A 13,763-nucleotide genomic window follows, 5' to 3' on the forward strand; every position below is an offset into this window, starting at 1 on the left:
AGCAGCAATTGAATTCACTAATGGCCTTCCATGCCGAGCACCAGCATCTGCTGCAAAACCATCAGCAGCAGCAGCAGCAACATCTGCTGCTGCTGCAGCAAGGAGATACATGCATGATCCCTAGTGAGAAACAATCAGCTATAGCAGCAGCAGCAACAACGGCACCAACAACTCCTGCCTCTGCTGCTGTTGCTGCTGGTGATGCAGCAAATATATCTCAAGAAGCAACGCAAGAAAAAGGGCCTGCTGTTGCAGGATCTGCTGCTGCTGCAGCAAGTACAGCAGCAGAGACGCCTGCAGCTACAACAGCGTCACAAGCAGCAGAAGATGCAGCAGCAGTGCATGCAGCAATTGAACAACGCTTTGCTGCTCTCCATAAACTTGCCGATCTCCCCGTATCACTGCAGCAAGAAGCAGATTGCTGGTCTCTAGGTAAGTGTTTAGGGTTTAGGGTTTAGGGTTTTCTTGACAACAGCAGCAGCAATATGTACATCCTGCTGCTCCACAAAACCCCCATAAACCCTTACCTTGCTGTTTTTACTGCTTGTTCTGCTGCTGCTGCTGTTGCTGCTGTTTAGGGGCTTGTATATTCAACATAGTTACTGGTGGTCAACATCCTTATGGCTCTCTCTCTAATCCAAAAGAAACACTCGAAAACATGGAAAGGGGAGCGATGGTCAACATGAAACTTGTGAGGGTTTAGGGTTTAGGGTTTAGCTTGTCTGGCCTAGGGATGACAATCTATTTGCTTTTGCTGCTAGAAACGGATCGCATGCTTTAGGGTTTAGGGTGTATGGTTTATGGTTTAGGGTTTATGTGTTTGTTTGCTTGCAGCTGGACAAGTCTCCGCTGCTGCAGGATTTGCTGCTGCTGCTTATGCAGCAGCAGCAGCAGCAGCCTGTGCTGCGTCTTGCTGCATGCCACCCAATTTTTTGGGCTGCGCCAGACATGCTTCTGTTTCTTAAGACATTTAGACTTATGCTGCAGCAGCTTGGCGAAGAGGAGCAGCAGCAGCAGCAGCACAAATGCAGAGAGGTGACAGAAGCAAACATCTGTACCAGCACCACCGACAGCAGCAGCAGCAGCAGCAGCAAGAAGCAGCTGGATTCCTCTGCGATAGCCCCAGACGCTGCTGCAGCAAAACCTTCACCTCGTGCCCCATCCCCCGGACCATCATCAGCATCTTGTGGTGCTCCTGCTGCTGTTCCGGCTGCCCGTGCAGCAACAGCAGCAGCAGCAGCAGCAGGAGTTAGCAGCGAACATCAGCAGCAGCTAAAGAAAGCATTAAATAAATTAAAAGAAATGAAGTTAGGAGAAGATGTGCTTCAATCTGTTTGCTGCGAACCTCATCTACGCCATACAGGAAAAAGGCTATTCCCTCATCATACAACGGTCCGTTGCTGCTGCTGCTGTTGCTGCTGCTGTTGTTGCTGCTGCTGCTGTTACTGCTGCCAGTATTGGTGCTAGTGATGCTGCGGCTAGAATGATGTGCTGCGGTACCTGCTGTTGCTGTGCTTGATGTAGCTGCTGTGCGTGGTGGTTCTATGGCGTGCCCTGCTTCTCGTGATGCGCATGCTGCTGCGACGGCTGCAGCAAGTGCTGCAGCAAGTGCTGCTGCAAATGCTGCTGTAATACTGGGGGCTCCTGGGTATGCTATGCTGCAACAGATTGGCAAGTTGCTGCTGTTAATGATGATTGCTGCTTGCTGCTGCTGCGTCTCCCTGTTTGTGCATGCGCAGCTATTCGGACCGCCAGAAACGCCAGCAGCAACAGAAGCAGCAGCAGACTCAGAAGCAACAGGTGCTGCTGCTGCTACTGCTGCAGATACAGCACATAAGCCCGCAGATGCCACGTATGACTCTGCTGCTGCGGCATGCAGCAGCAGCAGCAGCAACAGCACCGAAGGTACAGTGCAAGATGCTGAGGGGAGGTCCCCTGAAGCAGCAGCAACAGCAACAGCACCAGCAACAGAAGAGGAGCATGAATGCTCTCCCCTGGGCTCAGCAGCAGAAGCTACAACCAGTGCTGCTGCTCCTGCTGCTGATAGCGGTGCTGCCGATGCTGCTGCAGATGCCGAGACAGCAGCAGGAACCCCAGAAGCGCCAGTGCAAGACTCTGCTGCTACTGTAGATGATGCTGCAGAAGAGGATCAAGCACCATCTGCAGCAGCAGCAGCAGCAGCAGCAGCACCAGTTGCTGGTGAAGAAGACGCTGCAACAGCAACAACAACAGCAGCAGACGTAACAAATGCTGCAGCAGCAGCAAAAACAGCAAAACCTCCTTTCTCCGTATTCGAGTTCTTGCAGCTACTGGCTGCCTTCGCCAACGACGGTAGGGCCGTTGCTGTTGCTGTTGCTGCTGCTGCTAATGCTGTTCCTGCTGCTTCTAATGCTGTTGCTGCTGTGCCTGCTTCTGTTTGTTACTGCTGTGGCTACCTGTGCTGCTGCTCGTACTCATGCTGCTGCTGCTGTCGATGTCATTGTTTCAGATTTTCCTGGCTCTGCTATTTTATGTGGCAGTGCTGCTGCTGCTGCTGCTAATGCTGCTGCTGCTGCACTGCCGCATGAAGTGGTTAGTGTCTTGGCTGTTTCAGGGGAGTTTACCGAGGAAGAGTGCAGCAGCGTCCTTGTGAAGCTGCTGCAGCAGCACCCGCAGCTGCTGCTGGCAGCAGCAAGGTCGGGTTTAGAGCCTCTTTTCTTAATGGCCTTCCCCCCTGTAAGCGATCCTGCTGCAGCAGCAGGAAGACAGGAAGCAGCAGCAGCAGCTGCTGCTGCTGCAGCTAATCGGTTGTCCACAACAGCACCAACACCCGAGGAGTCCGACGGCCACTTGTTACACCCCCAGCACCACCAACCACCGCAGCCGCAACAGCAGCAACCGCAGCCGCAACAGCAGCAACCGCAGCCGCAACAGCAACAACAGCAGCAGCAACATGCCGCAACCATACAGACACAAGAGGATTTTGCTGCTAAATCATCCCCTGACGTTAAGCAACAGCTGCTGCAGATGCAGCAGCAAATAGATAATCGTGTCCATGATGCATTTAAGCATCATCTAGTGCAGCATGTGCTGGAGAAAACATCCGAGCAGCAGCAGCAGCAGCAACAGCAACAGCAGCTGCAGCATGATTCTCCTAAGCAACAGCTCATGGATAGTGTCAGGGCATGTGCCCCACCCGAGCTGCAGCTGCAGCACGATCAAAAGGCTGCTGCTATAAAGCATCAGCAGCAGCAGCAGCTGTTGCTGCAGATGCTGCAGGAGCAGAACGTCGAACATGATCAGTGTCGGCAGCACCACCAACTCTCTGGGCAACAGCAACAGCAGCTGCAGCAGCAGCTGCAACAGCTGCAGCACCAACAGCTCCAACAGCAACAGATTCAGCAGCAACAACTGGAGAAACAGCAAATGAAGCAGCAGCAGCTACAGCAACAGCAACAACAGCTGCAGCAGCTGTTGCAGCAGCAACACCCCGAGTACGGCATGCAACTCCAACAGCAACAGCAGCAGCAGCAAGAGAGGCTTCCCTTAGGGCAACAGCAGCAGGCGTGGGGACCCGCAGCAGCAGACAACGCTCAGCTGCTGCAGCACCTGCAGCAGCTAATGAAGGTCTTGCACCCACAATCAGCAACCACAGAGGAGGCAGCAGCAGCAGCGGCCGCTGCTGCTGCTGCTGCTGCAACAGCACAACGATTACCAACTGCAGGCCCCGCACATGCCCCGGATCTTAATGCCCAAACTGAACCAACGCTGCAGCAGCTGCATTCGCAACTGCAGCAACTGCAGCAGCTGCTGCAGGTGCAGCAGCAGGGGGACCAAACCACAATCGATATGCGGACAATTGATCTTCCGCAGCAACTGCAGCAGCAGCAGCAGTTTCCAGCCCCCCAACACGAGCAGCAACAACTGCAGCAACAGCTACAGCAGCAGCAGCAGCAGCAGGTGCAGCAGGAGCAGCAAGAGCAGCAAGGACCTGTATATGGCATACAAAAGATGTTAGCTATGCGCCCTAGCAGTATGCAGCAGTTTATTGCTGCGGGAGGGACGCCGTTGCTGCCGCAAGGGACTCTGTTACTTGTTAGCAGCAGCAGCAGCAGCAGCAGCCCCGAGAAGGATTATATAGGCAGGGGACCCAGGCGACAACAGCAGCAGCAACAGCCGCAGCAACAGCAGCAGGAGCCTCGCCTGCAGCAGCAGAGGCCAAGACAGCAGCAACTCAATGACCTGCTGCTGCAGCCGCTGCAGTACTTGAGGCAGCAGCAACTGCTCCGTATGCAGCAGCAACAGCAACAGCAGCTGCTACTGGCAAACAAACAGCAACGTGGCCGCGCAATAAGTCAGGGAAACGCCGTCCCGCCGCTGCAGCAGCAGCACAGGGCAACCAGCACAATCTGTTTGGGCAATTGAACAGCAACTTGCTACTCTGCTGCAGCGTTTGCTGCTCGCGAATACCCAGCAGCAGCAGCAACAGCAGCAAGATGGGGTTTCACCCAGGCAGAATCTTCAACAGCAGCAACAGCCACCTCAGCAGCAGCAGCATATGCTAGGCAAGCACGATACAAGAAGGCCACTGCAGCAACAAAGCACAGCAGCGCCAGGTGCAGCAGCAGCAGCAGCAGAGCCTTCTCTAGGACCTACACACACCAAGGGCGACGATAGTCTTGCTAGCAATGTGAATGGAACAGCATGCGGTGCAGCAACAGCCCCAAATGCAGCAGCAGCTGTTGCTGCTGCTGCCGCTGCAGCAGCTGCTGCTAATGCAGCTGGAACCGATAGAGACGTGCTGCTGCAGCACCTGCAGCAGCAGCAACAGCAACACCTAATCTTCGAGCCAACCGACTTGTATTATACGCAGGAAAGAGGCCAAAAGCAGCAGCCTTTGCAGTCTTTGCTTCCGGGGAAGCAGCAGCAGCAAGAGCACCAGCAGCAGCAGCACGGGCAGCAAAAGGCAGACGGGCCTATAGAGCAGCACCTGCTGCAGCTGCTGCTGAAGGTAGCAGCATCAAAAGGAACAAATTATGAAGAGATGCTGCAGCAGCTAGCCGCCGCCGAGCATAGGCGTTTGCAGCAGCAGAGGCTAACTCCGCAGCATCCCCAGCAGCAGCAAGTGCAGCGGGAGCAGCAGCAGCAACAGCAGAACCAGCAGCAGAATGATCTGGGCTGTTCCACCGAAGAGAGGGATATTGTGCTAAAAGCTCAGCAGCACCTGCTGCAGCTGCTGCTGCAAGACCAGAGGCTGCTACAAGCAGCAGCAGCAAAAGGGGCACTGCAGGGCAGCTCGCTGTGGCGACAGCAGCAGCTGGCTGCTGCTGCTGCTGGAGTGCAGCAGCTGCAGCAGCAGGTAGCAACCGCACGCCAATCCGGCATCGCCGGCCCCACAGAAAACCTCCGCTTGGTTTCGCTGCAACAGCAGCTGCAGCAGCAGCTGCAGCAACTGCAGCAACTGCAGCAAGAGGCAGCAGCAACTCAAATGAGACAACAGGCCTTCACCGAGTATGAGAAAGCCCAACAACGGCAGCTACTAGCGCTGTTGCGGCAGCAGCAGCAACAGCAACAGCAGCAGCAACCGCACCAACAGCAGCAGCAGCAGCAACTGCAGCAGCAGCAGCCTCCAGTAAAACCATGTACCTCTGTCTTTGCAGGGGAATTTGCTGCTGAGGCAGAGCTGTGTCTGCGGCGGCTTATGAAGGAAACGGGAGGAGCAGCAGCACAACCAGCAGCAGCAACAGCAGCAACAGCAGCAACCACAACAGCAGCAACAGCAGCACCAGCTGCTACTGCAGCAGACCCTTCTTGGCCATTCAGATGGCATGCCCATGCTAGCGATGCTGCTTTTGCAGCATGGCTAAATGAAATGCTGCAACAGCAGCAGCAACTGCAGCAGCAGCAGCACCTGCCTCACCAGCAGCAACTGCAGCAGCTGCAGCACCAGCAGCAACAAGTGTATCATCAGCAGCAACAGAAGCACCATCTTGTGGTGCCGAGTATGGAGGTGCTACACCCACAATGCGTAAAGTACCAACAGCAACAGGTGCAGCAGCTGCAGCAACTGCAGCAAATGCATGTGCCGCTGCAGCAGCAGCAGCAGCAGCATGTATTGAACACAGCAGCAGTTCCCCCTGTCTGCGTCTCCATGACTGCAGCTTTGCAGACTCATGAAGGCCTCTCAGCACCAGCAGTAGCAGCAGCAGCTGAAGCAGCAGCTGCTGCTGCAGGCACCAACACGGGGTTGCTGCTACAGCGCAACCAATCCGATGCTGTGCAGCAGCAGCAGCAGCAGCAGCAGCAGCTAAAGGACATCGCTGGTGGAGTCAGTCTGAGGCACATGGCCGTCAGCGCAACCAACCAGCAAGACAGGCAGCAGCAGCTGTTGCTGCAGCAGCAACAGCAGCAGCAGCAGCTGAAGCATCTGCGTCTTGTGGAACAAAACATTCATCAACAAGAGGAGAACAAGCAGCAAGTGCAGCAGCAGCAGCCGCTGCTGCTGCAGCAGCAAGAGCACCAAATCGAAATCGATCCCTCTCCTCGTTGTAGGGAGGACTTGGGGGAGCAGCAACTACAGAAACAGCAAGAGCAGCAAGAGCAGCAAGAGCAGCAAGAACAGCAGCAACAGCAACAGGGACTTCAGCCGCCCTCCACTAGTACGGAAACACTTCAGCCTCCTCAGGAGCAGGAACAGCAGCAGGAGCAGCAAGAGGGGCACCAGCCACAGCAACAGCAACAGCAGCAAGAGCAGCAACAGCAACAGCAACAGCAACAAGAAGAACAACAGAAGCACCAGCAGGAAACCAGTCTACAGGAGCAGCACCAACAGCAGCAGGGACAACCACCGCAGCAAGAAGCCCAGCAACAGCAACAGCAACAGCAACAGCAACAGCAACCACAACAGCAACGCCAACCACAGCAACAACAGCAACAGCAGCAACAGCAGCAACAGCAGCAACAGCAGCAACAGCAGCAACAGCAGCAAAGACCCCATATAAAGAAGAGCAGCCGTAGATCTCCCCAAATGGGGTTGGCAGCAAAGGAATCTGCACCTCGCCGCAGCAGCAAGCAGCAACAGCAACAGCAACAGCAGCAGGTGCAACAACAGCAGCAGCAGGAACAGGAGAAAGACAACCAAAGCAAAGGCGCAGCAGGCTTACAGAAACAGCAGCAGGTAACAGCAGCCAGTTGCACACGCACAAAGCAGCAGCAGCAGCAACAGCAACAGCAGCAAGAGCAGCAGCAGCAGCAGCAAACACCGGAGGTAGAGTCAAAAGCCCCTTCTACCTCGACAGCAGCACAGCAGCAGCCAACTGAAGTAACCCTTGAGAAGTCCGCAGCAGCAGCAACAGCAACAGCAACAGCAGCAGCAGAAACAGCAACAGAAACAGCAGCAGCAGCAGCACCCGTAACGGGTAGCGCCCCAGCATCAATACCGCAGCGTCCGCAGCAGCAACTGCAGCCACGAAAACAGCAGCAGCAACACCACCAACAACAGCAGCAGCCGCAACAGCAGCAGCAGCAGCTGCTGCTGCAGCAGCAGAAGAGAGGCGAATGGTCTGTGTCTCCTCGGCTACAAAGTAAGGGAAGAGTAAAGCAGCGCATGCGGCTGTATGTACAAAGAACGCCAAAGCCTAAGACAGCAGCATCAGCAGCAGCAGCAGCAGCAGCAGCATCTAATCGACAGCAGCAGCAGCCTCAGCCGCAGCAGCAGCAGAAGGTGGAGGGAGTAAAGGGTTCCTCTAGTACCGTATCGATAAGCACTGATAATGCAGCAGCAGCAGGAGCTGCTGCTGCTGAGGAATAGCTGCCTGTACACCCTAAGTAGATAATATGCAGTGTCTATATGTATAATATAATAATATCTAAGAGCTGCCTATACACCCTAACACACCACAGACACCCCGTGCATGCGTGCACGCGCTGCTGCCAACACCAAATGTGCTGCTGCAGCAAACAGCAGCTATTTGCTTCTTATCTTTTCCCTTTGCTGCACCCTACACACAGAGGCAAGGGTGCCCGCATACCTCATTTTGCTGCAGTGTGCATGCAGCAGCAGCAGCAGCAGCAGCAAAGCAGCAAAGCAGACACGAAGCTTTGCTTTTTGCTGCTTTAAGGGATCAATGAAACATAATTTTGGGTGTATATTCAAAGTGTGTGTGCAGTGTATGGTGTACGTATGATGTCTAGGGTTTAGGGTTTAGGGTTTAGGGTTTAGGGTTTAGGGTTTAGAGTGGGTTGGGGGAAAGACAGGGTTTAATATCTTCCTAAATGTCTTAAATAGGTATAATTAATTAAATTAAACGCTAAAATATAAAGAAAGCGATAAAAGAAGGAAAGAAAAGAGGAGAAAGGAAGAAAAGGGTTTCGCCTAGCCAGACCAATGGTTGTGTGCAGCAGCAACGGAGAGGCACGTGGTGCAGTGCGTGTTTTGTTGCTGCGCCTCAACAAATCATTAAAAAAACATAAAAAATGAATACACAAATTAAAAATGTATATAAATGCATTAAAAAAATGTACAAATAGCCGCAGGAAAAGTAGTAACAGAAGCAGAAGGTGCAGCAGCAAGCGGCAGGCCAGTGGAACAGTCCAGCACCAGTTGCAGCGGTCCTTGTGGGGGGCGCAACAGCAGCAAACTTGCTGCTGCTGTCTTCTTGTCTTCCTGCAGCTGCTTCTTGTTCACTCAGTTGTTTCCTTTTGTTTTGTTTATGTTCATCATAGATTAAAACAATAAAAGATTAATTCTTTTAATTCTTTATAGATAGCTGCCTATACACCCCAATTTCCCTCCCTTTTCTCCTTTCTTGGAGGGTCACTTTTAAACGCAGCTGCAGCAGCAGCATCGCAGCAGCAGCAGCATCGCAGCAGCATCGCAGCAGCAGCAAACATTTGCTGCCGCTGCAGTTGTTGTTATTGCCTTTTACTTATTTAATTCCCCTTATTATTTTGTTTACATTTTAATCCTTTTAGACACATAAAGCCAAAAAAAAAAGCCTGCACATTCCCCCCAATTCTTTTCCCTTTTTCTTTTTTTCTTTTTTTTTTCCCTTTATAACAACGGCAATATTAATTTTTTCTTCTTTTTCGTCTTTTTCTTCTTTTCCCCCCCACTAAACAGCAAATAGGTCTCTCTTTAGCCCTACAACACTCCTGCAGCGCTGCTTCTTAACCCCTTCCGTCCTCCTCCTGCCCTCTCTTAGCAGCAGCAGCAGCAGCAGTCTAGCAGCAGCAGCAGCAGCAGCAGCAGCAGCAGCAGTAGCAGCAGCAGCAGCAGCAGCATCAGTAGCAGCAAGCAGTAAGCTTTTACACTAATTTATTTGTCCTTGTCCTTGTTTTTTGCTTTTTTACTTTTTTTTTTCATCTATTGTTGTTTGGTGTGTTTTCTCCTTGGCAGCAGCAGAGCTGCTGCTGCCCCTGCTGTGGCTTTGCTGCTGCTGCTGCTGCTTACAGGGGGGAGGGAGTGTGTAAGTTGCATCGATTCTGCTGCTTCTTCTTCCTTCTGCCTTCTTCTTGAGTGGTTGCCTCTGGAGGCAGTTTTTGAACAATCCTTTTTGCTTCTGCTGCTGCTGCTGCTGTTGCTGCTGCTGCTGCTGGTGCTTCGTGGTCTTGCCCACAGGAGGCCAGTCTTTGCTGCAGCAGCCAGTGGTACTGCTTCTTCTGTTGCTTTTTTTAGCCGTGCTGCTGCTGCTGCTGCCGCAGCTGCACGGACATTAATATACACACAACTGCTGCTGGTGCTGTAGGGGCTGCGCCAACTGCCGTTGCTGCTACCTCCTGTGCTGCTGTGTCCTGCAGCAGCAGCAGCGTCGGCAGCGGCAGCAGCAGCTCGAAGTTGGAGGATAAACACCGGGCTCGTAGGAAGCAGCAGCAGCAGTAGCCGCTGCATCATAAGTATTATACTAACCATCATAAGTGCCACCACAGCCACTAGCAGCTGCAGCAGCAGCAGCAGCGATCGCAGCAGCAGCAGCAGCAGCAGCAATAGCAGGAGGAAATGGATACCCAGGAGGAGACGCCGCCGTGCGGCATTAGTATGCTGTCTGCTGCAGCAGCAAACAAGGATTCTCTTATGAGTGTCTCTACGGCTGCATCAGCAGAGACGAGCTCGAGGCAGCTAGCTGCTTCTGCTGCTGCTGCTGCTGCTGCTGATAATGAGGATGTAGATGACACCTTTGGTGGTCTTATTGACGATGCAGCAGCAGACAAGGCTGCTGATCAGTCTCTATGGACCCTAAAAATAAAAAAACATCATAGTGTGCTGCAGCAGCAGCAGCAGCAGCAGCAGCAGAAGATCCTGCGTTTGCAGCAGCAGCCGCATCAACACCAACAAACAACAACCACAGCAGCAGCAGCAGCAGTAGTAGCAGGGACAGGTACTGCTGCTGTGTCTGCTGTTGAGCTCCAGCTAGCAGCAGTAGCAGCAGCAGCAGCAGGACGTGCTCTGTGTGGCGCTTCTCCCGCTGCAGCAGGGACACCCCCAAGCCCATTGCCACCTGCCCCTGCACCGGCATCCACAGCAGCAGCAGCAGCAGGAGGCTGCCAAGACCCGCTGCCGCTGCTCGAACTCCCCCCACCAGCAGCAGCATATACTATGCTGCAGGAGGACAGCGAAGCATCTAACTTTCTTGTTAGCAGTGCATCAGTAAGCCCTTCCCCTGTGCTGCTGGATGCTGTTAATGAGGCAGCAGCAGCAGCAGCAACAGCAACAACAACAACTGCAGCAGCAGCAACAACAACAGCAACAACAACAGGTGTAACTGCAACAACAGCAGCAAAACAAAAAGTAACAACAAAGGCACTGGAGGTCCCAACACCTGACCATTGGAAACCAACAAAGAGCAGCAGGCAGCAGCAGAAACAGCAGAAACAGCAGCAGCGGCAGCAGCAGCGGCAGCAGCAGCAACAACAACAGCAACAACAACAACAGAGACAACAAAGGGAACGTGCTGGTGACTCCCTGCATGCAGAGGTAGGGAGTGTATGGGCATGGAATGGGATCGACAGCAATGCAGCACGCAACAGCAGCAGCAGCAGCAGCAACGGCAGCAACAGCAACAGCAGCAACAGTCTGTGGGGTGCTGATGTGTCTCCGCAGCTTGCATGCAGCCCCAACGGCTGGGCACCAGAAGAAATAAAACAAATGTGCGGCAATTTCCCCCGCGTCTCCAACGGCCAAGACATGCAGCAGAAGCTGCTGCAGCAGCAGCTGCAGCAGCTGCTGCAGCAAAAACAGAAACAGCAGCAGCAGCAGCAGCAACAGGACTCGTGGGAGTTGGATGGTTGGAAACAGCAGAAGCCAGGGGATCTCTTCTGCAGCAAGACAGCGCAGCCGATGGCGACAGAAGCAGCAGCAGCAGCAGCTGCTGCTGCTGCTGCTGTTGACCCCGTGCTGCTAGCGGAAGCTCTGCTTAGAGATGAGGCTCTCCGCGAGCCTCCAGGTGTATGTACACCAGCAGCAGCAGCAGCAGCAGAAGAGGAAGGGAAAGACTCCCTCCTAGGGCCCCGAAGGCAACATAAACAGGAATGGCGCTTGCAGACTGAGCAGCAGAAGCAGCGACAGCCGCAGCAGCAGGAAGAGCAGCAGCTGGATGTGGATACACCACGGCAACAGCAGCTGCAGGTGATGGAGTTGCTTGAGCGAAGCAGCAGCAACAACAGCACCAGCAGCAGCAGCAACGACAGCAGCAACAGCAACAACAGCGGCGCTGATTTTCTGCAGGGTTTCCTGTCGCTTCCTGCTGCAGATATTGATGAGGACAGCAGCAAGTGCATGCAGAGATTTGCTGCCTGCAACAACAACAACAGCAGCAGCAGCAGCATGCAGCTGCAGGCAGCAGACCTGCAGCAACGGAACCTAGACTTCGGGGCTTGGAATACAGGAACTAATGGCTGCAGCAGCAAAGGAGACAGTTGTTTCCCTGGAGGGGACAGCTTGGAGTATAGTGCCAACAGCAACAGCAGCAGCAACAACAGCAGCAGCAGCAACAACATCAGCAGCAAGCTGCAAATGCTGCAACAGGATGGCACTTTGCTGCCTAAGAGCCCCAGCTTCACCAACCTAGCAGCAGCAGCAGCAGCAGCTCACAAGAGGCAGGAGACCGACATACATGCTTCTGGTTTTCCTGGTTTTGCTGCTTCTGCTGCTGCCGCCCCAGCTGCTGCTGCTGCTCTTTTTAGCAGCTCTTTTACGGGTCTCGTGGGAGCAGAGGAAGCTGCACCATGGGAAACGAAGGAGACACCTGAGGAAGGAGACAGTAGGGCATTGTCTCCAATGGCTCTGCTGCAACAGCAGGGCCCTGTCCAGCCAGCAGCAGCAACAGCAGCCGTAGGCCTCGGAGGAGGCAACTGCGTAGAGGGGAGCAACTGGACAGGTGGTGGTGGTGGTGCAGCAAGTTGTTTACTTTCAGCAGCAGCAGCAAAGAACAACTCATCACCTCCAGCTACCCTTACAACATCTGTAACAAACAACAGCAACAGCTGCAACAGCAGCAGCAGCAGCAGCAGCACGCAACATTTAGCAGATCTTGCAGGTCTAATGTTGTCGTTGCAGAGGCAGCAGCAGCGAGGAGGAGAAGGTTGTCTTGATTGGCTAGGAGACCCTTCTTCTCTTCTTGCTCGTTTAGCTGCTGCTGCTGCTGCTGCTGCATCATCATCATCTGCTCCTGGTGGTGTAGATAGAGGAGCAGCAGCAGCAGTAGTAAGTGCAGCAGCAGCAAACGTTGCTGCAGCAACAACAACTACAGGGAGATGTCATAACAGCAGTAACGGACGGAGCTGTGATGGCATAACCAACGCGAAACCGTCTCGCGCAGGTACAGGTGCAGCAGCAGCAGCAGCAGCAGCAGCAGCAGGTGCAGCAGATAGATCTGCTATAATCAATAGCAGCAGCAGCCCCTCCCTAACTCCTACAACGCCCAACAGCCGCTCAACAACAACAAACAACCCCACTACCATGACCACTCCAAATAACCACCACAGCACGACGCACAACAACAGCAGCAACAACAGCAGCAACAGCAACAACAGCAGCAGCAACAGCAACAATAGTGTTGCTACTTATACATTAATAGTAAATGTACCACCAAATACAACTCGTCAAGATTTGTTGGCGACTTTCAGCGAATTCGGAAAAGTTGAATTAACTGTTGTTGTATGCGATAAAGAACATAGGCACCCTAATAGGGAATGGACTGCTACTAGTGGTAAGGAAATTGTATAAATAAATAAATATAAGTTAATTAATTAATTAATTAATTAATATAATTAATATATTAATTATAGTTGTATAGTACAGGTAGGTAGGTAGGTAGGTAGTTAGGTAGGTAGGTAGGTAGGTAGGCAGTAGGGAAGTAGGAAGTTGTTATAGGTGATAAAGAACATAGGCACCCTAATAGGGAATGGACTGCTACTAGTGGTAAGGGGAATTTAATTAATTAATTAATTAGTTAATTAGTACAATTATAATTACTTAATTAATTCCCCTTACCACTAGTAGCAGTCCATTCCCTATTAGGGTGCCTATTTTATTCTTATTGTATAGAATAGGTAGGTAGGTAACGAGGAGTAGTAGGAAGTCGATAAAGAACAGAGGCATCCTAGTATGTGGTAGGGAAATATGTCTTCTTTACCTTTTATTAATTAATTAATTTATAATACTTGTATACAGTAGTATATTAGATACTAGGAGGAGTATTGAGTAGTTGTATGTGATAAGAAGCATCGATATCCTAATAGGGAATGGACAACTAGAGATAAATAAATTAAGTATATATATATATATA

General features: G+C 52.5%; 2 protein-coding genes across 2 annotated transcripts; both read left to right on the forward strand.

Moving 5' to 3' along the window:
* Nucleotides 1–658: 658 nt before the first annotated feature.
* Nucleotides 659–7,789, forward strand: EMWEY_00032030 (hypothetical protein, conserved; the record flags this gene model as incomplete). Its single annotated transcript, XM_013481759.1, has 5 exons — nucleotides 659–691; nucleotides 835–1,392; nucleotides 1,740–2,331; nucleotides 2,594–4,347; nucleotides 4,457–7,789. The coding sequence occupies 5 exons, from the start codon at nucleotides 659–661 to the stop codon at nucleotides 7,787–7,789; spliced, it is 6,270 nt and encodes a 2,089-aa protein (XP_013337213.1).
* A 2,187-nt stretch (nucleotides 7,790–9,976) lies between these two features.
* On the forward strand, nucleotides 9,977–13,201 carry EMWEY_00032040 (RNA recognition motif-containing protein, putative; the record flags this gene model as incomplete). Its single annotated transcript, XM_013481760.1, has 1 exon — nucleotides 9,977–13,201. One exon carries the CDS (start codon nucleotides 9,977–9,979, stop codon nucleotides 13,199–13,201), a length of 3,225 nt encoding a protein of 1,074 aa, XP_013337214.1.
* Between the last annotated feature and the right edge of the window lie 562 nt (nucleotides 13,202–13,763).

The sequence above is a fragment of the Eimeria maxima genome, genomic scaffold, assembly GCF_000499605.1.
Source record: "Eimeria maxima Weybridge genomic scaffold, Emw_scaff410, whole genome shotgun sequence".
Lineage (NCBI taxonomy): Eukaryota > Apicomplexa > Conoidasida > Eucoccidiorida > Eimeriidae > Eimeria > Eimeria maxima.